Consider the following 24,236-nt stretch of genomic DNA (forward strand, 5'->3'; position numbering starts at 1 on the left):
ACGAATCCAGGAACTTTATAATTACCGTTTAATTAATTCTTTCAATCGTTCACTTTGATCGCGTTCTATTCACGTTACACGGTAAAAGTATTTGGTCGGAAAAAAAAGAATGTCTGAATGTTCATTCGTTCTTCGAATAGACAAGAAAATCATCGTTCTAACATTTCTTAGATCTTAACATATCCATCCTTGTATTTTACCATTGTACTTAGTTCGAACTTGCTCGTGCGTAGTTGCACGCGAAACCACGAACTTTCCTCGTTTTCATTCATCAGAGCGTGAGGCCAGTGTCTCGAGGCACTAATTATTCGATCTCTAATAGTCAGAAGACATCCGGACGTACGAAAACAAGTATATTGCGTGACAACCTGTTACGAGGGAGCGTATCGATGAAGAAAGTAAGAGCGTTCCGGGGGACGGAAGTCGTGAATTTAGGTGACGCCGTTCAAAACGAGCAGGCGAAAGCGTCTCTAGATAAAATTCCAAACTGTCGCGCCTACGACAATATCACTTCCCGTGGCTTATCCTCCGACGTTCCATTGTCTCTTTTTCTTCGACCGATCAACGCGATCGTAGCAACAGTTTCGCGCACTTTTTCGCCTTTTTCGTTTTCTAGGTTTCCAGGCGACGAGACGCGACGTGTAAGTACACGAGTGTACATATATCGTCGAGACGAACCGATCTATAATTGGGTCTGTGTTGAGAATCCAATTGTTCTACGTGCTCTAACTCTCGATACCGGCTGAAATTCTGGCGGTATATAATTATAAGCGTGAAATTTATCTCGGCCGTGTCACTTTTGCGCCATTGTACTGCGACGTTGAATGGAAAACAGCGGAACAATCGAGCGTTTCTGTGATTCAGCCGTTCCCAGGTTAAGGTTACATTTATATCGTCCATCTGACGCTATACACTCGTGTATGCGTAAGAAGGGTAATAGAAATTCTTTTAGGAAACCTAGTTTTCACCTAGCTTTATACGGCTGGAATACGCGTCGAGTGAATCATGTATCAACGAAGTTAGCAGCTGTATCAAGGTTCTTAATCTTTGTGTTTTTGACACTCCGCGGAAAGAAGAGATCTTACGTGCTATCTTGTGTGCAAACGAGTGTAACGATGTTTAACTTGGTCTAACTGTACAACGCGGTGATTTAAGATCGAGAGTGTTATTTATCTTGACTGAATTAAATATCTAGCGAACAGCTGGTTTTTATTGAACACAGCACGCGTTCACCGACAATGAATTGCAGCAGATCGAAAGAGAAAAAAACTAGGTCGAAGCTGGCAGAAGCAGAAGCAACATTCGCTGGATCATCGTCGCACATTTTATTTATCTAGACGAGCCTGCGGTACACCGCATGCACAGCCGTTAGCGCATAACTTTCTCCGTGAGCTGGAAAGTCTAATATTTCCTTTGCACTCCCTCTAAATAAACATTCATGGGTAAGTGTATTTAAATCTTTTCCATCGAATAAAGCTTTGATCGTCAGAATCATATAATCGTTTAATGGAATAAACTTAATCGAGATGACGTGACGCGTCATCGAATGGAAGCTGCAATGATCGAGATGTTCATTTGATTAATTATTTTTATGGCGCACAAATTCACAGAAACGCCTTTAATAGTAGGCCAGTACCTGTGATATTTATGTTTTATAAATGATGCAGTAAATGTAATGGAATTCCACGTAACATTTTCATCAAAACGCAAATCAGCGAAATTGATTCCGATTTTCCAAGCTATAAATGTCGGTACGATAAGCATTGCCGTCGAATCGTTCTGTAAAATCATGGTGATTTACATATTCATGCATCCGGAGGAATAACGAAACATTCACGGGCTTATAATCGGAGCAACAGAACCGGCCTGGACCCGCAGAAAACACAATCTCGACATAATTGCAGTTCGTTAACCGTGTCTATCGCAGAGTACGCGGTAAATGTCGATTTATCGTTTATATAAGCGAAACTTGGTCAGTAATGCAAAACGCGTGCTCCTAAATGCGATCATTTACACCGATTCACGTAGGATACTCTGTAAATCTGCAATTAACATCGACGCTTCCACGTAATTGCGAAGAAGAAAATCTCATTAACGCAATCCTACGCCACCTTTTAACGATTTGTTGACAAATTTCTTCGAACGAACGCTGAGTTCCTATTGTGACAAGAATAGTTAATGTTCGAAACGAAGCAAAGAGAAGTTGACAAACTGAAGAAATCCAAAGGGGAAAGTGTTATGGTCATCACGTTTGGGGTGACATCACGATAAGAATGGAATGATGTCACATAGTCGTCGAATATGTCGTTGCAGTAATATTATTTTCAATTTGCATCGACGCATACGGAATTAATTACGACACGATGAATATATCGCTGCTGAAAAAGATATCTGGTAATCGAAAACAAAACCTACTTCTCTTAGAAAGCAATGGCAAAACAACGTCGCATTCTCGGTTTTCATGCAACGTTTGTATAGAAACCTTGGATCGAGGAAAGCGTAATAAATATGCACGAAAATTCTTTCGGCCATCTCATCTTTATTACAATAGTCGCATTAATCTCATAGAAGTTGCTAATGAAAGCTTCCCGCTGCGTTCTCCGGAATACACCAGACTGTACATCGTAATATATGCATAAAATCAGCGTATATAACCACAGTTTATTAATACTGGAAATTATCTACATCCATCTACATCACTCTAATTTATTCCAGTTTCTACTTCATTATGGGAGCAGGCTATTCTATCATGATATATGCTTATATTTTACTATACTTCGTCAGCTAGTCTTTTGTCAGGGAAAGGAAGGAACTCCATAATATCTGTGTTTTACGACAATTAGCCACTCAACGAGACAATTATACGCAGAACCTCTCGGTCACGTTAAACGCTATCGCAACGTGTAAAAGGCAGCCGACGTCCGTTATGTTTTCGGCCCACTTTCAAGATCAAAGAAGAAACAAAAATAAGGATAATGGGGACTCCCTCTTGCTCGACCCAGAAATTTCAAGAAAATTAAAATGTGGTAATCGCAATCCTATTCCGGCGTAATGTGTGAGTGTTTGTAAAAACGCACGACCGGCCTCTTACGTGTAAACGAGACTTTACTTTCCCAAGCACGCGACCACCGTCGCTCCTCTCTTTTATATATGTATAGTACATACTGCTCCTCTTACTTTCTCCTCTGGATCGGCTCAAAAGTAGGCCTCAAATAGGATTAAGCGATCGTTTAAAGACCTTGCCACTCAATCTGCCCAGCCACTGTCTTCTCTTTAATTCTGATTCTCTTACGATCTCTGCCTGACCCTCGTCGATTCTCAGATCTTCCGGGATCATAGCCTTCGTGATATTCTTTTCTCAGAAGTTTCGAAAGATTCGTCGAGCGACTCGTAATTCGTTACAAGGATACAAGACAGTGACTAGACTTTGGAAAGAGTTACGCAATCGGCAACTTTGGGTGAAATTTGTAAGAGAGAAATGCGATGGTACACTCCGCGGCACGTTCCACGCTTGAAGAGAAACTGAACGGTAAATATCTCACGCTGAAAATTTATAGTAAACTCCAAAGCACAAAGTTTACGGATGAAAGCTATCGGTAAAGTGCCAACTACCAGATAAACGATTTAATATCGTCCAGTGACTGGAAATAATTAACAAACATCTAGCTCTCGAATAAGTTCATTATCGTAAAACCTAATGCTCGAACGATTAACAGATCCTATAAACTATCGCTGCATTTTTCAATTATCCTGTAATTTGTATTTCCAAGCCTCCTATTTATTCGCATATCCTTTCCCGATTCTCTCAATGTTATACATAATTTATTACAATTTACAGCGACTCGTTTATCACGAAATCATCATGGTCGTCGATAGTTTCCCTTCATCTTACCTTTCTCGAGAAGCACAGAAGCAAAACTGTGCGATGCTTGGAAGCACAAGAACGATAACCTCCTTGTGTCGAGTATACACGTCGTGTCGTGCATATTATCTACTTTCTAATCGATACCAGGCATTGTCTACCGCGGAGAGTAACTACGGTAGACCGGTCCGGTTCATTCCACGGCTCGCAGCTTGATCCGTTCGATTACCCTGCTGAACGAGTTCCACGGCCAAGCAAAACTGCATCCTCCCCTCGCGGCTATCGCGAATCCTCCTTACGCATCTTACTTTCATTGCTTTCAAACGGGCTCTCTTCGTTTTCATCGGCGAAAGTGAATGGAACGCGTCGATGTTTCTAATTGGCACATCGGTATTCTACGCTCGAACCTGTCGCGCTCGTAACCGATATCGCGATACAAAACACGCCAGCGTATTTTTTGAAATTCTATCTATCGTTGGTAAACTCATGGATATTGCTAAGAAGGATTTGATAAGACGGGATTTTAAAGGATTTGAAATTGAATCTAGGAAAAGATTGCGGAAAGATGCTGGGATTTAAAGAAAAATTTCATTTAATACCCAGGATTTAGAATCTTGTAACAGGGAAACTATTAAATCCTTCAGTGTGTTACATGGTTTCAGATCTTTTTATTTTCCTGTTTAATAGGTCGTGTGCAGATACTTCTCATGAGATCATCCTTAAGTACTGAAGTTCTTCCGAGTTGAGTTTAAAACGATAAATTAATAATTGTTACTGTGGGAGTTTTATCAAATTAAAATAGAGAACTTAATAGAAGAAAATGAAGAAGTATGAAAAGCGAGAGATCGCTAATTATCTATGATTATTGATTTTCATGTAGTATGCGAAGACAAATCTTATGAAAAAAGATATCAAGAGATCAAAGTCCGGAATTGTTTTGTGATATCTTTATTATAATATTAAAAAGGTTACTTTTTAAGGGTAAGTATCCATTTGACACCAGACATTTATTTATTTGTCCAAACTATGCAATACTATTTCGTTGTACAATTCAAATATTTCCTTTTAATTATCGGCAATTCTCGTGTTAAAGCGGAGACCAAAAAAGTTTCTCGCCAAACTTATTCGAAAGTTTAGAACGGCGCGGCCATCGAAAAGATCCGTAAAAATGGCGCAAACGATCGTGTCTCCCATTTTCCCAGGTAGTTTCATTATCGTGAACGAATCGCATTGATCTATACCGAATCGTTGGAACACGACCACTTGACCGAGAAATAAAATGGTAGTGTTATCGCCACTACGATATTTTGACCACCTACACGTACCGTTTGGGGGAAAAAAATAAAAGATAGAAGACAAATAAAATAATCGAATCTGGATTCGCCATTTGATTACGGTGGAGACTTGTTGCGCTCTTCGATATCGAATACTAAGCGGTAAACCCGAACGTAAAGAGGAAACGAAACGAAAACGATTGAAACTCGATATTTTATGGAAGTGGAAAGAAAAAGGGATGGAATTAAAGAGGGAGACAGGAAAAATCTATTAACGCGAATCTTATCTGCTAAACTCCTTCGATGACGTTAAACGATCGCAAAGTAATGATAAATAAGAGGATAATGACGAGATAGTTATAGAGAGGACACAATGCGTTAGTAGAACATAAAAAGAAAAAGGAATTCCTTCCAGGGATTTCCCGTAGGCGGTTTGATTAAATACAGACCATTACAGCTGAGGAACCGGCAAAACTTCTAAAACGTTTATTCCTCGGAAGCAATTATTTTGTACAATTTGGTAAATCTGTAAGATAATTTACGGAATGTGATGGTAATAAATAGACTGCGGATTTTTTATGTAAATTCATATTTTTATCAGTGCAACTGAAAGAATGAGATCTAAGCATAAATTTGTTTCACACTCACACCCACAAGTGCATAAAAATACAGAATGTAGTAGTAAAAGACAAAAAGTGGAAAAATATTGTGTGTGAAAAATTGAAAACTGTCGATGGTTTAACGGGAATCAAAAATACATATGTATATATGTAAGAATCTAGATTCTAGATGGAATAAAAAAATTAAATAAAGATTTAAACGACACTCGAGCAATATTCGACTCCTATGCTGAATACATTCTACTACTATTACTATTACTATTCCACTACTATTCTGAATACATAATGCTAGTCAAAATTGATAAAAAATGGAAAAAGAATTGTTACAAAAGTAGCAGAGTGAATGAGGGAAAATGGAGAACGATAAAAAGGAATGGGTCGGTTTACAAAGAAAACACCAGATTCTACGATGCGTAAACTGAAGCTTATATTTCGTTTTTCTGCGCATTCCACCGATTTTCTCGAGATCTTTACATTCTTTTAAATCGATTAAAAACAACGAATCATTACGGAGGACTTGTTTAGAAGATTGAAACACACACGTTCCCTGTAACTCTTCTTCTCTCGATTTGTATCGTTCGCACAAAAGAGCCAACGTGTCCTCGTAGATGTCTGCAAAGCATAGTTCAATAATATTAGCATTGGAATAGTTGTTCATTAGAAAAGAACAGAATTAGGTGTCTCGCTTTGAAACAGGATTATTTCTGTGCAATAGAAACTCTTCTGTAACAGCTCCAACAAAGAAAACGCTTCACGAGAAAATTCATTGGTAATTCTGCAGCAAAAATACTCTGTTGTTTCTTTAAAATTAGACAGTCTAACATTTTCAATTGCTTTAGTTCATCGATCCTTTCAAACGTGAAAATTTATAAACATATTAAAATTATAAAGAGTTAATTTGTCTCGACTCAAAGAATATTAAAATTTAAAATTTCTTTTTTGCCACTGGACATTAGTCAAATCTCGCAACGAACATCAGGTGAAACTCGTGTATGATTTCAAGAAAATTCATAGGCTTTTCAAGCTCGAGATTATTTTATGTTACAAGAAAATTTGTAACATGCTAAAAAGCGTAGCATATTATCCTGGAAATTGTGGGTGATTTCAATGCTGGGACACACGTTATCTTATTAATAATTGAAAAGTTGTCTCTGCTCCCTCTTACTACTTATCCGTCGTTTTGCATAATTTACGCATTCTGAATTTTTCATTCATTTAAAAATTCATTCATCTGTACAGCTGGAACCTTTCACGAAAAAAAAAAAAGCAAGAAAGATATCTTACCGACGAAATAATTTTAAGGGACAAGATCGAGATCGTTCCGGTTGCTGGCGTCGTTCTCTCGATCGAGATTAACTTGATCCATAAAGTTGAGAATGGCGCTAAATCGATTCACCGATGAAACTGTCCGGTAATCCGGAGGGGAGAGTTTCCCGTACCGGCTACCCCAAAAGAATCGATCTATCCTTGGCACCTCTACCTCCACCAACTTTGGCAACGATTTACTCGCCTTCTGCGTGTTTTCACTGCGCCCATATCTGCCTCCCGACACGAAGAACGAGTCTGCAATTGAGACGTTAAGCTAAAGTAAAATTATTTGTGTTGCAAGGATGTTTAAGCAATTTATCTTGTAATTGGAAAAATTCAATCGCGAACGATTTTCAAACGATCCACGTTTGAAAACAAATTATTTAACTCGATATTCGTGACGTGATAAATAACGAAATACATCACGTATATTGACAATTCTCGACGACTATAGTCTTTTATAGTTGTTCAACCAATACCAATATCCTTACGCAATATCTTCTCGCTAACCCGAATAATGTTGTCAAAAAATTATTTAAATGATTTTTGGTATTTTCTCATTCTTTTATTACTATATTAAAGACTAACGATGTCTCATTATTTGCAGCAAGTTCGATTATTCTATGCAAAGTTCAGGACTGAATTTTAAAATGTAGCTGGGTGACTCAGATGACTCTATTCTACTATATACGTAATAGCGAAACATCGTTGAGAATAATCATCTGCCAATGAATTTCTTATTCGTAAGTAGGCATTTTAATCGCATCTGAATGTTCACGAATGAACAGCAAATAATAATAAGTGTGTAATTTAATAATAACATGTAATTTAATGTGTAATAATAACAGTAATTTAATGTCGCAAATTGTTCTCAACATTTCAGATGGAAGCAACGAATCGTCATTATCCAAGTTTAACAATTGCTCGACATTTCCAATTTCGTTCGTCACAGAATTTCCGATATATCGTAATTTTCATTATTTAATAAGCTATCCTTTGCTTCTATCGCGCAGACACCCATAACTAATTACTGCGATGAATCGAAGCTCAAAGAGCGTTTCTTGTTCTTGCGAAAACAATTATAAGTATGTACACAGAAAGACGCGTATTTCCTTTGCAGATTCTTCATTGCACGAAGAACAGATAAAAATAATGATGAAGCAGATACGAAAAAATGAGAACGACGATGGAGAAGAAAAGAGTATACATATGGAAGGAAAAATTTCCGTAATTGGAAATACGAGAAAAATAATAGGAGAGGTATACGATAGTTAATTATAACGCATCGACTGTAACAAAAGAAAATCCACAGTTACGGAACATTCTACTCTCATTGAATTCGATAAATGTGCCTTGTTCAGAACGAAAAGATCAAGTGACTAGAAACTAGAAACGCTCTAATTGGAGATAACCACCAATCGTTGGTCTACAAAACGACCACGACGCTTCTGATTAGAACATCGCGCATGGAACGAGTCGCGGAGACTGAAAATACGAACGACTGGAAAATTAAAGGTAAGATTTCACGTTTTAACGAGAGCAAAGGAAATATCGCGGAATCGCAGAAACTTAAATAGAGTGCAACAGTTAATCAAGATGTATTTGTATTAATAGAGAGAAAATTCGTGTGTTTGAATATTTCTCAGTTAATGCAGTTTATGTAGTTATATCGTTATGCAGTCACGTAGTTATAGTTATATAGTATAATTATCAATTATATCATTTACAACTTAGAAACGTTTTTTAACAGTAGTTTTGAACAGTGAGTTTTGAACAGTAGAGAAGAAATGGTTCATGCTTTGTAAAGAAAATGGATCTATGAAATCTTGAAGGTTTTTCAGTCAAGGTAATTTTATATATATTTATATCTCACCTGTACGCGGTTCCTGCCTTTTGCCATACCGGCCCTGAATGTAAAATTTCTGTTGAGATGCGACCAGAGTTAAAACCATACACGCAATCCACAAACACATCACGATTTCTATGGTTCCAAAGCACGGTACCAATTGCGTCTTCCCACGCCGCGAAAGCATTTTCTTGCCTGTAAAAATTACGTCCAGATATTTTCATCATCCGCGTGATTAACCCTTCTTTTCTATTTTTATTTCTGCCGTTAGATTGCCTCGTTCGATCGCAAAATATTCTACGATTATTTAAAAGTGGACGACCGGAATATTATTTTTATACTATATCATTCCTCGCGCGTATATTATAAAAATCGTAAAATATTTTCGATTACGTGTGTATTATGGAAATTAATTTTTTCAAACGTAACACCAACGAATATTCCTCGAGCGATGGATTTTTAACAATTAACATCACGTAGAGATAATCGTGACCGATGTTAATATACTCCCCTTATATGAATCTGTTTCGATCCTCAAATTCACAAATAAAGAAAAAAGATATTCTTTTTCTTCTTCTCACGATCAATTCTTCGACTTTTTCCCCAACTATCCTCTCGTTTTCCACCGTAACGAGCAACTTCACCAGAAAAATTCTTCGAACTATTCGGACGATGTAAATTCTTTCGATCGACGTTCAGTCGTACGCTTGGAACGGAAGTCGAGGAACGCGAGACGCGAACACGATCGTCGCTGGTCGAAAGCGAAAAAAAGACGTTTCAGACACGTTGCAGAGAGGAAAAAGTTTCAGAACGCGGATGAAGCAACACGTAAAAGCAACTGCGATGTACCATGATCCGTGAAACGCTTTATATAGTCGCTCCCAACCACCCACGAAGTGTTCAGACACCCCTAACGGCGACCAATGGCGCAACAGCTCGCCGTGCCCTCTCCTCGCTGACTCTCGATGATTTTTCTTCTATTTCTCTACTACCTGCAACAAATTGGACACGCAATGGCGAGATACTGACGCCAAACGCATCGGAACACTCCTACGTATTTCAAATTCGTCATGAATTTTTTACTTCATACGTGGCTAGTTTGCTTATGCGATCTTTTCGTGGAGTACAAGCATTTAATTTCTTACAGCATTTACGTACTAATTAATTAGGTTGAAATATACTCAGTTTCGTATCGTTTAGTTAGTATTTTCGTACGACAACGAAAAAGTTGATACTATGGAACATAGAAACCAATAAAAAATGCCGTTACGTTCTTTGAATTATGTTTCCATCGTATTTTTCTGTCGTTAACGAGTTTCCTCAATTCGAAGAAAAAATAAAGTAATAGCTATCGGTACGCGTGATTTTTCGCCTCAATTGTTTGTTCGATAGGAGCGCGAAGTGAAATTTTAACACTCCAACAGCGAGCAACGTGGAAATTGTGTTATACATTCCACATACTGTGTCAATTGGAAGCTATTTGGAAGTTAACAAACAAAAATATTTTCTTCTCTTCCGCTTATTTTGATTGCTTTATGTATCGCGTCAAAAGACTTCTAACGATATACCTATACAAGATGCAAATTTGTTCGCGATTCTGTACACAAAAATATGAAAATCACCCGCAGCTGGAGGTTAAACCTGCTGCGTTCTTTTTTCCTATTTTTTTTTATTATTTTATCTTTTACTTATTTTTATTTTATTTTTATCTTTTATTTGTTTATCCTATTAAGATGAAAAATCCGCAACAGCTTCAATTAACATAATTTTTCTTTGCTTAAATTCCACATATTCTGTATTTTAAACGATAATGGCCTTGGTGAAGATAAGATACGATATACAGGATACGAATTGGAATGAAATATTCGGAAATGAAGAAATTCAACTCTAATCTAAACCGAGTGATCGTCAATTACAGTTAAGTTATTCTCGACTTAATTGTATTTATATTTGTGCTACATTCTTTCGTCGTTGACAAACTTCGAGAATCGACAGAATCTAATTTTTCACGTTCGTAGAAACTTCGACAAGAGCGTATAGAATATTCTCCCATTTCCAAGAAAGTTACATTTGTTCTTTTAAAGATAACTCATCTTTTTTGTTTGTTTTTTTTTTAAACATATTACAACAGTACTCCGTTTATACGAACCTGCCCGGGAACAAGTCGGTTCATATAACCAGGTCGTTCGTGTAACAGGAGTCCACCTATTTCTCTCCACTATCTACGATTTTTTGTTCACTTAGTAGAAGTTCATGTTCATACTAGAGAATTCCACGAAACATTTGCTTTTAAATACATAATAATGTTGCAAACTTGTATCGCGTAACTCGTGCCCTTGCTGCTTACATCCTCGTACAAATCGTATAAGTTAACTCTCGACGATAGTTCAACTAATAATAGTAAAATAGTAAAATTTCGTTCAGGTAAATAGAATACATAAAAATGCGGAGTTGCATTGTATAAAGTGGCCACGTAACAGTATTAGTTACTTCAACACCCTTTAAACCACACTCAGGTGGAAAATGCACCGCTACTCGGCGTTCATCAGCCTGTTTTCTTGAATTGTTGAAGAAGCTCGGCAATTATTGCAATATCCATAGCCCACACTTATTCACCGAAGCAGTGATCTTTCAAACTAACGTTGAAACACCTCGCTTATTCCCTTTAATATTGAAATCCTAATTTATTTTTTCCAGAGCCACTAAAACTCAAATAAATCGCGTATACTACCGTGGCGGCACTCGACCACGCAACTTTGCAACGTCTTCGCGACACCAAACGCTATACTTTCATAGCGTCAAGCTGACATGCCTAATGTATCGAGATCCCTACGGTTCTCTCGCCGAATATTCGGAAAATCGCATACGCGGCAACCGTCGCGGACATCTAATCGTCGCGGATATCGAGGGGCAACAAAAATCCGTTTGATTTCGAACCAAAGATTCGTTCTGCCCCGAGCTGCTAAGTGCGAAAGGTTAAGGGTCATAGCGAAGCAAACACTATTAGAGATACGTGATTATAACTCTTGATAGTTAATCGTTAATTGTTGTTAATCGTTAATCGTTGATCGTAAATTGTTGACTGTTGTTTGTTAATAGTTTGATAAACTTTCCTGTTGAATATCAAGAGTATTTCTTGCGGGCATCTTCATCAACAACCACCTCACTACGAAGTAAATAATTATCAATCCTGTTGAAAGGAAAGAAAGTCGTAGCAGTGTTATCATGGACGGAACTGAACAATTTGCACGCTCCGTTACTGTCGATAATAATTATTACGCTATCTAAAGCAATGTAATTGTTGTACAACGTGTAAATCATCTATATAAATTGTACACGTATTTGATAAGAAAAATTCACGTTTCACTGTTCGCATGTAATTCGAAGAGCAGCATGAGCTGCTTATAACGGAAAGTGTTAAAGGCCAATTAATTCGCTTATTCTCTTCTATTCTATTTTTAATAAGAATACTGCAAAGGACAAAGGATATTCTCCAACTGGATCTTCCCGGTTGTGCAGAGTCCCGATCGAGAATCTGCCAACTGCGGCGCTCGTAAAGACGGCCAACACATAAAACGAATGGCGAGGAGGAAATCTTCTATGTTCCGGCTGAGCACGCGTGCTCTTCATTCGCTGACTGTCGTCAATACGATCTTGATGGCCCGGAAACCAACTGGTCGATGGACATTCCTCGTTTTAGAGAACGTGTAGGCCAGCCATTTACGACCGAAACTAGACGCATCGATAGCCGATCGATTTTTACAAGACGCTTCGCGCTTTTACCTCGAATAAAAAAATATTTTATCTCTCGGACAATAACTATCATTCTAACGTGCGTTAAAAGACGATATTTTGCTGATAAAGTTTGTATGTCCGGCACTATCGGTACATCTTTGCTGTATCGAAATATTTAAAAGATCATAAAAGAAAAAGGGATACAAACGCAAGGGAAATGACCTGATTCATATACAGGGTGGTTGGTGACTGGTGGTACAAGCGGAAAGGGGGTGATTCTACGCGAAAGAAGAAGTCGAAAATATAGAATAAAAATCTCTTTTTTAATTTTTCCATCGAGACAACGATCTACAGTGAGATACGTTATAACGTGCCGCACGCGTACCGAGCGAAAATTCAAAGTCGATTTTCTCGAAAACAAAGCCTCAAACGAGAAATTTTTATTCTATATTTTCGACTTCTTTTTTCGCGTAGAATCACCCCCTTTCCGCTTGTACCACCAGTTACCAACCACCCTGTATATCTATAGATCTCTGTATATGTATATTTCAAATATGTACGACGATCCTTCGCAAGTAGTCAAATAAGCGTCACCCGAATACGGGTGACACGGTCCTACCGGAAACTTTGCTGTCACCCGAATACGGATGTCGTAGCAGTCAACGTGTTAAGGGAATTTTAATGAAACAAGATTTTTCTATTCAATATTACTATACCAATATACAGGGTGGTTAGTAACTGGTGGTACAAGCGGAAAGGGTGTGATTCTACGCGAAAAAAGAAGTCGAAAATATAGAATAAAAATTTCTCGTTTGAGGCTTTGTTTTCGAGAAAATCGACTTTGAATTTTCGCTCGGTACGCGTGCACTTTATCACGTCTCGTTATAACGGATCTCACCGTTGTCTCGTAGATCGTTGTCTCGATGGAAAAATTAAAAAAAAAAATGTTTATTCTATATTTTCGACTTCTTTTTTTGCGTAGAACCACCCCCTTTCCGCTTGTACCGCCAGTTACCAACCACCCTGTATATATAGGGTGTATTAAAAATTCGTGGTCGTGCTGCCAGCTTGCCAGCTTAACCGTTGGAACGATAAAACGAACGAGAAGGGCAGCACCTCGTATCACTGTGCCAGCATCAAAGGAGAATTAAGGAAAAGCCAGGTTGACGAATTAGAAAATTTCCACGAGAGGACAGTTTCTTTCGATTTCTACTTTGATTAACGCCGATCTACCAAAACTATCGCGGACACAACGACCAGATTTCTATTCTCGCCAACTTGTATCTGCGCGATACGAATTGAATTGCAGTAGAAATACAATGCGGCAGAAACTGACCGCGACACTTGCTGCGTCGCCTCTCGTCGAATTTCAATTTTTACAGCAGTTCGGAGTGAAACTATTCGCAAAGGGTTGCCAGGAACGTTTTAATCCAGGACAATGCCATTATTTTCTATGGAAATTCTATAGAAACTTGCCACACAATGCGTTCTTTCGTCGACTCGAGCGATTTTTCTCTGGAAAATCGAATAATTTTTCGTTATTAATTTTAGGTCCAGGCAGAAGATCGTTCACCTATCACCAAAGTGCGCGTTGCGAAAAATATGAAAATTGATTGAAACGTTAAGGACACGCGTATCCGATATTTTTCATAAATTTTCTCACGGAATGAGATAATTATGTCGATAGATTTTTCGTAATGTTATTAACTTTTAACCACTCGGTTGTAGGCTTACGATAATTTTTTTTTTTTTACTACGAACTCGATGCACTTGTTTGAGAAAACACGAACAGAATTTATTATTCAGCCTGTATAGGCAACTGTAAGGCCTGTGTCTACGCATTTTAATTTTACTTTCCACTTTATTCCGTTTGAAATTGTCAAACCATTATTCTTCTCGATTTATCTTGCTTGCTTTCGTGAAAAATAGTATTAAAAGGGGTTGTGAAAAATTATAGTGAGAGGGATTGCTTATGAAAGGAGCAAGATTAAGAATGGATAGTCGAGGAGCTTGTGTATTATTTAAAAACAGATGGTTAATGACTGGACCGAGACAAACAACGTGGCGTTGTAAAACAAGCCCTCGAAGAGAAAGAAAAATGAAAGGCCTTATGAAATACAAATGAATATGGTAACAACCGGGTGTCAGCGCATCCTCTTGTTACAAAGCTTCCAAACCTGAAATCTTAAACGCACAATTCGATACGGGCCAGGCTCGTGAACAAAATAACGTTAAACGTGCCACAAATGGTCGAATCGTTTAGAGGACAACAATTGCGACACTAATTACGTGATTACACAATTAATTGCGTATCTATTTTATTGTAATTCCGTATTTTATTTATTTACTCTTGACAGTAAGATATAAGAATTAATTAACGGAAATCGAATGATGAATGAATGATGCATAGGTTATATAGACATTGCTCTATAATCGATGGATAGGTCATCTAATCATTGCATTAACAATGCAATTGTTATTATTATTAATAATTCATTACCCGTGACAGAACGTTTATTGAAACATTTCAATGGTGTAGAACGTCGGATGAATGTGATTTATTTATTTTCTCGCTAATGCCAGAGAGGCAATGCTCTAATATGAACTTAGGGAAACACAGTTTTGCACAGAAAAAATTCAATACTTTCGTATTGCATCTCCAAGCTCAACGGACGCAAGACGGGGCTTCAATGAGAACGATATCATCTATTGAGTATGAAAATTTAACCGGTTCGTAGAAGTCCAAACATTATCACGGTGAAAAGGAGGGAAAAATTTCACTGTAACTCCTTGTCGCACAATAGTGCGATCTTTGTTTGTCACACGACACTATTACTGTCCTTATCCAACAGTAGTGCTCTCCTTGTCTATCATACACGATATATGTCTCTCCTTGTTGCACAATTGCACGATAATTCCCTTCGACCAAGCAAGTGCCACCATCTACCATAAACACTCCAAGTTTCAGTTCCTCCTCTCTTCCACAAATGGCAAAACATGGCTTGTCCAACATAAGTTTAAAGACACAGAGCCCAATTTTTGTTTTCGGATATACCACGTTTCACCATCTATGAGGTGGTAAAGGAACTGAAACTTGGAGCGTTTACAAATAGATGGCAAAACGTGGCATGTCCGGAGACAAAAATTGGGCTATGCGTCCTGAAATGTGCTTTGGACAAGCCGTGTTCAATATTTCAAAAATTTTGCAATATTTTTTCGTAATTACTAGTCTAACTTATTTAACTAATGTTATAAGCGTGTAATATAATATTCTTATAGATTCATTTATAATAATTTATTATTAATTATAATTATCTTTTTAATAAGAATACACGGCGAAATACATTCAACTAGACAATATATAATAATTCACTTAAAAATGACGTATAAAAGTACATAATACAAATATACAGACAATGCTTAAATAATATTTGATTGAAAATTTATTTATAATTTCGTTGATTCTTTGAACGAGTCCTTTCATCTTTCTTCTTCTTTGAAGGTGAAAGCACGTTACGCTGGTATCTTCACCTTTTTGCATTTGAAAAAATTTTTCTATTTATTGATTATTATTAAAGTAATATTTTAATCCTCGTATTGTCTAATCAATTCTTGCATTCATAAACTATCAGCATCTGTATATCACAAGATATTCGTACATATTATAAACAATTTAAATCGTAATAAGTCAAGAATACATATATTATAAGATATAACGCATTATACTATATCCCATTTATTCTTTCTACTATCATTTACATTGTCTAACTTGCAAATACATACATATGTATACATATATGGATTTTGTTAATAGTCATCGGTATTAATTAACTTACCTGTATTAACAATAATCCCTGAAATTAGCCGACATGACCAACGGCTACTTTCTACTTATAAATCAACAGTACAAAGAATCGATAACGCCTGGATGGACGTGATTCATTTACATAGTCACGAAATAAGAGTATTTCGCTTTGATTGAATTAATTATGCCTTCTCGAGGCGAAGATATACTTAAGGGCTTTCAAGTGTATCCTTTTTCTCGTGTAACAAAGTTATTTACCTGTTGCAAACGAATCGCATATAAACGTGACAATTTATAGGTTAAAGTCAACTATGATAAAATTAACCTTACTTATTTTATGATATTAATTTACACACAGTATTACGTTCCTTAACTGTTATTTGTTACAGTAATTGGATGAATTTACGAGATGCTGATAATGGCAAAATATTATGGCAAGGTAACGAAGATTTGTAAGTAGATCATAACCTATACGATTTCTGATAACGTTACAATGATAAGATCTTCGTATTAACAATAGAATTGATTGTATAAAGGTCTGTACCTGAGGTCGAACATGAAGCAAGAGTACCTAAAAGAATTCTAAAATGTCGTGCAATATCACGAGAAATTAATTTTAGTTCTGCAGAACCAATGGAAAGGTTTAGGTTAGAACAGAAAGTGTTGTTTAAGGGCAGATGCTTAGAGGAATGGTTCTTTGAATTTGGATTTGTTATACCTAACAGTACTAATACATGGCAAAGTTTAATTCAAGCTGCTCCAGAAAGTCAAATGATGCCTGCTAACATCTTAAAGTAAGTATAATGTTATTGTTATAATTTTCTGTTTCGACATCATTCATTTATAATTGGTCCTTTCTTATCCATATTCAGTGGGAATGTTGTGATAGAGACAAAATTTTTCGACGATGATCTATTAGTCTCTACCAGCAAGGTTCGCCTTTTTTACGTCTAAATGTTCTATTCTACTTTAACGATATGACGTGGGTCCAACTAATGTGTTTCAACATGCACACATGAGATGGAGTACTGAAGATGATAATAATCTTAAACAAAGTTCATATTGAACATTTTACTTCATGCACCTACTGTGATATGCACTGTGCTAAATATATTTTCTCACATTTTCATGAGTAAAACAAATGGCACTATATTTCAGTTTTATACAAGCTAAAAAAGTGTTACTATAGTAATATTTGAGATGTGCACTTTTAAGGCACAATACACCTTTATTTAAGTATAAGTGGATGTAGCAGATTTTGTACATATTGTAATACACTACACTGTTCTAATAAAAAGATGTATAAAAGCTTTGTGTCTTCAATAGTACATTCTAATCTTCTCCTCTTATTCCTTTCCATAAAATAAGAATCGTAACTAAATATTTCGTAAACGTAAAACGCTTTCAAAATAATCTCTTATGATTAATACCGAAAGATCGATGATAATATACGATCGTGCGAATATCAGTCTCTCACAAAATAGTTAATGGTCACATGGGGAAAACTAGATATACCGTTTTTCTGGTGTACATTCATGCTATTGATTCGTGGTGTATAAGCAATACATTTTTGAGGCTTCACTACCCCTCTTGAGGGAGTTCATGTTGAATATACTCTGTCCCCTACCCTATCTACGTCGTACAGGTGTAAGGAAAAAAAGGAGGAAAAGAGAAAAGAAATAGCAGAGTTGCGGAGTCGCTGTGGTACCCACACGAACTTCTCAACCTGGTAGTGATTCAATTACCATTAGTCTATCTTTCATTCGGTGTAACGTCTGTCTCGTCTATTCTGTGTTTGATTAATTAAACAACGGAAGCTAAATATTGCAATGGATTTAAAGGAAGAAGACGAAAGTGCAAACGAAAATAGTAGACAACTGTTTTTGGTGGGTGCACCGCGTGATCCTCTAGTATCCACTGGAGCGATCGTCGCTTCCGCTGGAGCACCAGACGAGATCAACCCCGGAGGAGATCTACAGTCGACTGCTCTGGCTGGTCTGATAGGCGCTCAATCTTCCTCAGTTTGCTTTCCTACAAAATTCTGTAAGTGCACCCTGCCACCCCAGACCTGATTTAATTAACTGCCACTCTCTACCTGTCGACTCGTAAGTTGGGGCAGTCCTCAATTAAATTATTGCTAAATGCATTAAGCGAATCGGCAGCCCTTGTTTTAAATAGAGTTAGTGGTAATCAGTTTAACAGTTATGAATCATTTTACGCCATTCAACATGATTAAGTGCAATGAGGAAGCAGCGTGTGAATCCCCGAATCAATTCATTAATTTCCGTAATGTTTTGCACCGACTGTACTTCGGTTGAAGATGAAACGATTACATTAAATCCGCGATATTATACGCTTAATTTCACACAAAGTTTATCAAGTATAATAATGTTGAGAAAAACGATAAACTTTTGTAGCGTATGACTTTTCACCAAGTCCGGGAAGCGAGGATAGACAATCAACTGGAGTTGGAAAAAGGAAACAGCGGAGATACCGCACCACATTTACAAACTTTCAATTAGAAGAATTAGAAAGAGCGTTTCAGAAGACACATTATCCTGATGTATTTTTTAGAGAAGAGCTTGCTCTACGTATCCAATTGACAGAAGCAAGGGTACAGGTATATAATAGCCATGTATTCTATTGCTTCAGAAAATGCAATTGATAATTATTAATCAGATTCAACAATTTGCTTATGCCATGTAGGTATGGTTTCAAAACAGAAGAGCAAAGTGGCGAAAACAAGAAAAACAATGTAAAGTAACCACTCACTTGACCTCGCATATGCCACCTTCTGAATGTCAGGAAGTACAACAACAGCAGCAACAGCAGCAACAATCAGATCATTTGTTACTGGAACCACCATTGGGTAGCCCACCACCTATATATCTTGGCATGGAATGGGCAGGGTTTTCACCATATAGTAACACAGCCACTACATCACCTCTTGTGGTTAATAGTATGAATAAGCCATTAGAATCAGAGGCAGATGATAATCCTTTGCTGGATCCAGAACTGTTACAACTAAAAACTCCACGTTCCTAATAGTACCAATCCAAATCTATGCTGTAGTGGAACTGATTAATAACATTCCTTATATTATGTAACATTTTTAAAGAGCAAAGTGTCTGATGCAAACAATTCTTTGCAATGTCACTTAAATCTCACCACGTATCGTGCAATATATGGCCATCAAAAGTGTCATGTACATTACTACCAGTTTTAACTGGTATGTTATAACTTCAAGATGAGGGACCAGAGACTTATTATAAGAAACGATATAAAAATTAAAATTCAAATATGCTTGGAATATTGTTGCATAATTTTGTAAAAATATATAGATTTATTCTTCATATGGATTCAATGAATCTCAAAACGAGTAGTAATAATTGTACGTTATATCAAAATCAGAAATTAAATTTTTATTCTTGGGAAACCAATGAAATTGTTCCAGCATAAAATAGTAATCATCTTTATTCCGTGCACATATATTATAAGTCATTGAATAAACTAAGTTATTAATCAATTGATTTAGGAGCAAGAAAGCAATTCAGGATGCTTTTTTTGATCTTTCAAATTAGATTTGATTTGGGCATTATCATTCGAAAAAGTATTGTTCATTTCTATAAAGATGTATCCGATCAAATAAAATTTAGAATAATCAATCGTTTTACTAAAACATTAGTAAAAATTATTATATTATGAACGATCACAAAGCACCCTGAATGAAATAAATTAATGATTGTGTCAAGTGGTACAATAAAATCATGCGACGTACGAATACTCATCTGCATTATTTGGCGTACGTTCGATATATTGCTTATCTATAAGAGCTTCAATACATTTTTTGATCATGCTGATTGATGGTGCAAATGTAACCTTAGATTGACTTAGTACCTGGAATCGTATTAGTACGTTCAGTTACATCGTGTTTAGATAACTCCCATGTATCATGTCAAAATAAAACTCACCTCTTGCACGAGTTGATTGTGTCTCAAAACCTTACGACTCTTCATAATACGAACTATAGCTGCTTGCAGGTACAATTTTCTGTCATCGTCGACGCTACGATGTGTAGTTTCGACATCGTGACACTCGTTCGGTACATCCCGTTGCAACGTACCAGTTATACGGAATTTCGTTCTTTTATTATAATAATCGAAATTGAGCGTCAAAGTCGTATCTTCTTCTAATTCTCCATCTGTTGATTTTTTCAAAATTTTACAATCAACCAAACTGGTCGCGTGTTTAACTAATTGATCATGCGATAAGTGTAATGATGCAGCGGCTTCTCTGCACTGTATCGAATCACAATGCTCGAAAAGAAGCAGCAGTGCCATTTGGTACGTTTGTACAGTTACCAAATAAGGTTTCTTTAAGTAATTGAACTTGAGTTCGCCTTGACACAGGTGATGTAACCAAGTGAGTTTTCGACCGTTAAATTGCGCGTGATAAAAAGTTTCGAATGCCTGTATAGACTTTTCTAATTGTTGAGGAATATCGAATGGTCCTGAAGATGGTGGTAAACCCAATGGCCAAGCTCCTGCTTGTAACACATATACTACAAAACCGATGCCTAATTGATTTTCTCTATCTCCTTCTCGTAAGCTCGTTGTAAACTTAGCATTTAAGTCCGCTGAAACTGACATATCGGTGAACATTCGATGTAATTTATTCGTAAATTCATAACCGCAAGCTTGTTTTAAACGATCAATCATTGATTCTTCGGCATCCATCGATTGCGATTGTTGGTGTATTAATCTCTTCGCTAACATTCGTGCGTAAAACTTCTGAAAAACATCCTTATCATCAATGTATTTGAACACGGTAATACAATGTGCTAGTTTTTCTTCAACTTCTCCCTCCGATGCCGCCTTCGCAGATTTTTTTAACAGAGAATCGCAATATTTAGCGAACTAAATTGAAATATTACAAATTAAAAAAATTAAACAAATTGCATTGAAATACCACTACTTAAAGTACTTACTAGCTCAGGTGCTCTAGCTGGTTGCCGTGGAGCAGGCCTATGATTCACGACAACCGAACATGCTTTGTCGAGAGCAGTTACGAAAGCTTGGTCGCCTCTGAACACATCTTTAATCAATTCCGAATATTTACGATGCACATCCAACATAATTTCCACGAATTGCGTGTGTATCTACATTATGCAGTTATCAAATAATAAAACAATTTCATAGAAAATAAAATTACATTTAGTATTGTCATATTTCTTACATTTTCTCCTTGTAAAGAGCTAATTGCTTGTAATCCTTGCTGAGTAATGTGTTCAGTAAATTTTTGTACAAGTGCCGTCAGACCTGAAGGTAATGGCCTTAACAATGGATACAAGAGGCTCAAATCTCTTTTACGTTCGTATTCTATCATCCTTTTTCCTTCCCAATGAAACCACGCTACATGCGTGGCTATCATTTTTCCTTCGCAGCATTGTCTCACCTACAATATATTATTGTTAAACGATCGACTGCTTTAATTTAACGCACATTATATTTGATATATAAAAATATACTTTAGGCACAGAGCTTGCATGGAGAAACTTATGGGCACGAAGTTCCTCCTGCATGAGTCGCCATGTCACTCTTTCCATGTAATGGGTTACATCCGATTGTTGAAGTAATTCGACTGCTTCTCTCATATAAAATTCTCCACTAGCCTCAAGAAAAGGTGTTTCAAAAATTTCTTGGTACATCTAAAGCAAAACACATTATATAAAAAGTTTTGCAAGAAGCATATAGTACACTAAAGAAAACTAAATAGCATAATAGAAATCCTTACATCTAATTGTCCCTTCATTTTATATTCCTCAACCCGAACAAAACTCTGTATCACACCACAAATAACTTCTGTACTTGCTGTGGGAGATGTACCAACTCTATCTGCATGAATGTTTTCTAACAATAGAGAGACAAGCTGTTTTCTTAATGGCATAATCATTCTTGTTTTCCAAATATCTAAACCTAACTCTCCTATTTCCATTTGTTCTTGGCAATCAACAACCGTAGTGGAAGACATGCCATAAATCAGTTCTGCCTCCGAAAGTTTCTGTTTTTTAATATGTTGTTGATTCAAATATAAGTACAAGCAATGCAAGTAATTAATGCCCTGTGAATATTCTGTCCAGGCTTGATGATATGCCTGCAGTAAACTAGATTCACCTTGGGCACGAACTTTTGCTAACAATTGGAAGACATGAGTGTCTAGAAATCTTTTTGTTTCACAATACAATTGATCAGCAAGTGGTTCTGGATATGCCACACATAATGAATACACATCACTGAAACAAAATATACAAAACATATACACAATGTCAAAATATATAACTACTTTAATACTCTGAAAATAACCAGAAGATATCATAAAGTACCTGAATCTATCATACCATGTTGCACGTGGAACATAAGATAATGTTATTACACACTTTACAGTCTCTTGTAATGCTTCCCATGTTTGAGTAAAATCAACTCGTTTAGGCTTTAGTGACATTCTTTTACACAATCAACAAAATATCAAAGACTTATAACACCAAAGAGTTAATTATATAAATTCTATAATATAATTATCAAACCTCTAAACCTACAAAAAAATAATATATTGATTATAATCTCTTAAGTAATAACAGAAGAAAGATAAGAAGAAATTTGCACTAATTAAATATATGTTAAAAGTCACGGAATTAAAGAATATTAAAGCCAAACACTTAAAATATATTCCAAGAATAATCTTTTAACTATATACAAAGACTGAAACTACAAGGCTTAGTCCAAGTGTTTTGTATATCAGTGGTTTAAAAATAACATAAAAGTAAAATACATCGCGAGTGCACTTTTATTTCATGGTCGTCTGAAATTTTTTTCATTCAATCGTATTTGACGCAGCGCATACGACCAGCAAATTATTTCTTGTAACACTTTTCTAGAAGTAGATCGAGTTAATCAGCACTCAAAATAGCGCCTGTACATTTGTATCAAAAGATATGAACCGTTCGTAAATTATCGTCAAATGCGGACTACGAACGATCATTTTGTGTTGCAATTGTATCGTATTAGACCTTATTATGGTTAAATTCAAATGATATGTTTAATTGATCATCGAACTATAATGAACTATAAAATGCACGTGTAAACGCGTGTTGCAAGTTACAGCTGACTGGTTGTATCCAGATGGTTTTGATCGAAACCACTAACCAAAAACTTGTAGGAAGAGTGATCTGTATTCTTCGGAATACAACTGCCAATTGATATTAACTCCTATCAAGATAAATTCTATGAAAATTCTTCTTTCCGTTAATTTGAAAATCATTCCCAGTTGCAAAATTCATGGCATTTACAATGACTCGTCTTGATCGAACACATTTTCTCTCTCTTTCTTTTTCTCTTTCGCCCTCGTTCGTTTTCCACCTCTGGTTTTAACTTTGGCTATCACTTTTATGAAACGTTTATTTAAAAAAAGGACTTTGAACCCACAAAAAATATAAACTTTCTTCTTTACAATAGACAACGAATCAAATGCGAAACATTAAACGGCTTCGAATTTCTCAATAACATTGCAGAACCATGTTTTCCCCTTTTATCTTGACTTTCTGAGATCTTGGAGGGGATGATGGAATATACTATCTAGAGGCTCTACTCTCAATCTCAATAGAGGAATACATTATATTGCTATTATATAAATAAAAAATTTATGCAATATATTGCATTTTATTTACTTAGGATCATTATTCCTGTTATAAAAACATCTCCTAAGCATGTTTAATTTACCTCGATGCAAT

At 36.4% G+C, this 24,236-nt stretch overlaps 4 protein-coding genes across 5 annotated transcripts; 2 read left to right on the top strand and 2 right to left on the bottom strand.

The window, feature by feature from the left end:
* Positions 1-6,158: 6,158 nt before the first annotated feature.
* LOC138186854 (uncharacterized) lies at positions 6,159-9,138 on the bottom strand. Its single transcript, XM_069127102.1, has 3 exons — positions 8,938-9,138; positions 7,041-7,319; positions 6,159-6,368 (listed from the first exon to the last, which is right to left on the bottom strand). Exons 1-2 carry the CDS (start codon positions 9,095-9,097, stop codon positions 7,054-7,056), a joined length of 426 nt encoding a protein of 141 aa, XP_068983203.1. The 5' UTR covers positions 9,098-9,138; the 3' UTR covers positions 6,159-6,368; positions 7,041-7,053.
* A 7,342-nt stretch (positions 9,139-16,480) lies between these two features.
* PrBP (Prenyl-binding protein) lies at positions 16,481-17,758 on the top strand. Its single transcript, XM_069126717.1, has 4 exons — positions 16,481-16,675; positions 16,840-16,902; positions 16,987-17,244; positions 17,323-17,758. Exons 1-4 carry the CDS (start codon positions 16,635-16,637, stop codon positions 17,402-17,404), a joined length of 444 nt encoding a protein of 147 aa, XP_068982818.1. The 5' UTR covers positions 16,481-16,634; the 3' UTR covers positions 17,405-17,758.
* A 369-nt stretch (positions 17,759-18,127) lies between these two features.
* LOC138186648 (homeobox protein ARX) lies at positions 18,128-19,756 on the top strand. The gene is made up of 3 exons (XM_069126716.1): positions 18,128-18,493; positions 18,868-19,070; positions 19,157-19,756. The coding sequence occupies exons 1-3, from the start codon at positions 18,280-18,282 to the stop codon at positions 19,493-19,495; spliced, it is 756 nt and encodes a 251-aa protein (XP_068982817.1). The 5' UTR covers positions 18,128-18,279; the 3' UTR covers positions 19,496-19,756.
* Positions 19,757-19,906: 150 nt separating this feature from the next.
* Cul2 (cullin 2) lies at positions 19,907-24,058 on the bottom strand. Of its 2 annotated transcripts, none has more exons than XM_069126715.1 (8): positions 23,653-24,058; positions 22,848-23,041; positions 22,244-22,742; positions 21,978-22,157; positions 21,686-21,904; positions 21,438-21,608; positions 20,422-21,366; positions 19,907-20,347 (listed from the first exon to the last, which is right to left on the bottom strand). In XM_069126715.1, the coding sequence occupies exons 2-8, from the start codon at positions 22,949-22,951 to the stop codon at positions 20,216-20,218; spliced, it is 2,250 nt and encodes a 749-aa protein (XP_068982816.1). In that variant the 5' UTR covers positions 22,952-23,041; positions 23,653-24,058; the 3' UTR covers positions 19,907-20,215. The 2 variants fall into 2 exon arrangements, with proteins under 2 accessions (XP_068982816.1, XP_068982815.1); XM_069126714.1 differs by having other exon boundaries at positions 22,833-23,041.
* Between the last annotated feature and the right edge of the window lie 178 nt (positions 24,059-24,236).

This window comes from Bombus flavifrons, chromosome 14 (assembly GCF_040668555.2).
Source record: "Bombus flavifrons isolate JBK064 chromosome 14, iyBomFlav1_principal, whole genome shotgun sequence".
Taxonomy (NCBI): domain Eukaryota; kingdom Metazoa; phylum Arthropoda; class Insecta; order Hymenoptera; family Apidae; genus Bombus; species Bombus flavifrons.

Coding starts and splice junctions, on each gene's coding strand:
- LOC138186854 (XM_069127102.1), bottom strand. CDS start 9,097: ATGCTTTCGCGGCGTGGGAAGACGCAATTGGTACCGTGCTTTGGAACC. Junction 7,320..8,937: donor AAGGCAGGAACCGCGTACAG/GTGAGATATAAA, acceptor TCTCAATTGCAG/ACTCGTTCTTCGTGTCGGGA.
- PrBP (XM_069126717.1), top strand. CDS start 16,635: ATGCCTTCTCGAGGCGAAGATATACTTAAGGGCTTTCAAGT. Junction 16,903..16,986: donor TGGCAAGGTAACGAAGATTT/GTAAGTAGATCA, acceptor GATTGTATAAAG/GTCTGTACCTGAGGTCGAAC. Junction 17,245..17,322: donor ATGCCTGCTAACATCTTAAA/GTAAGTATAATG, acceptor ATCCATATTCAG/TGGGAATGTTGTGATAGAGA.
- LOC138186648 (XM_069126716.1), top strand. CDS start 18,280: ATGGATTTAAAGGAAGAAGACGAAAGTGCAAACGAAAATAGTAGACAA. Junction 18,494..18,867: donor TTGCTTTCCTACAAAATTCT/GTAAGTGCACCC, acceptor AAACTTTTGTAG/CGTATGACTTTTCACCAAGT. Junction 19,071..19,156: donor TGACAGAAGCAAGGGTACAG/GTATATAATAGC, acceptor TATGCCATGTAG/GTATGGTTTCAAAACAGAAG.
- Cul2 (XM_069126714.1), bottom strand. CDS start 22,951: ATGTCACTAAAGCCTAAACGAGTTGATTTTACTCAAACATGGGAAGCA. Junction 22,158..22,243: donor AAATGAAGGGACAATTAGAT/GTAAGGATTTCT, acceptor GTTTTGCTTTAG/ATGTACCAAGAAATTTTTGA. Junction 20,348..20,421: donor ACAATCAACTCGTGCAAGAG/GTGAGTTTTATT, acceptor ATACGATTCCAG/GTACTAAGTCAATCTAAGGT.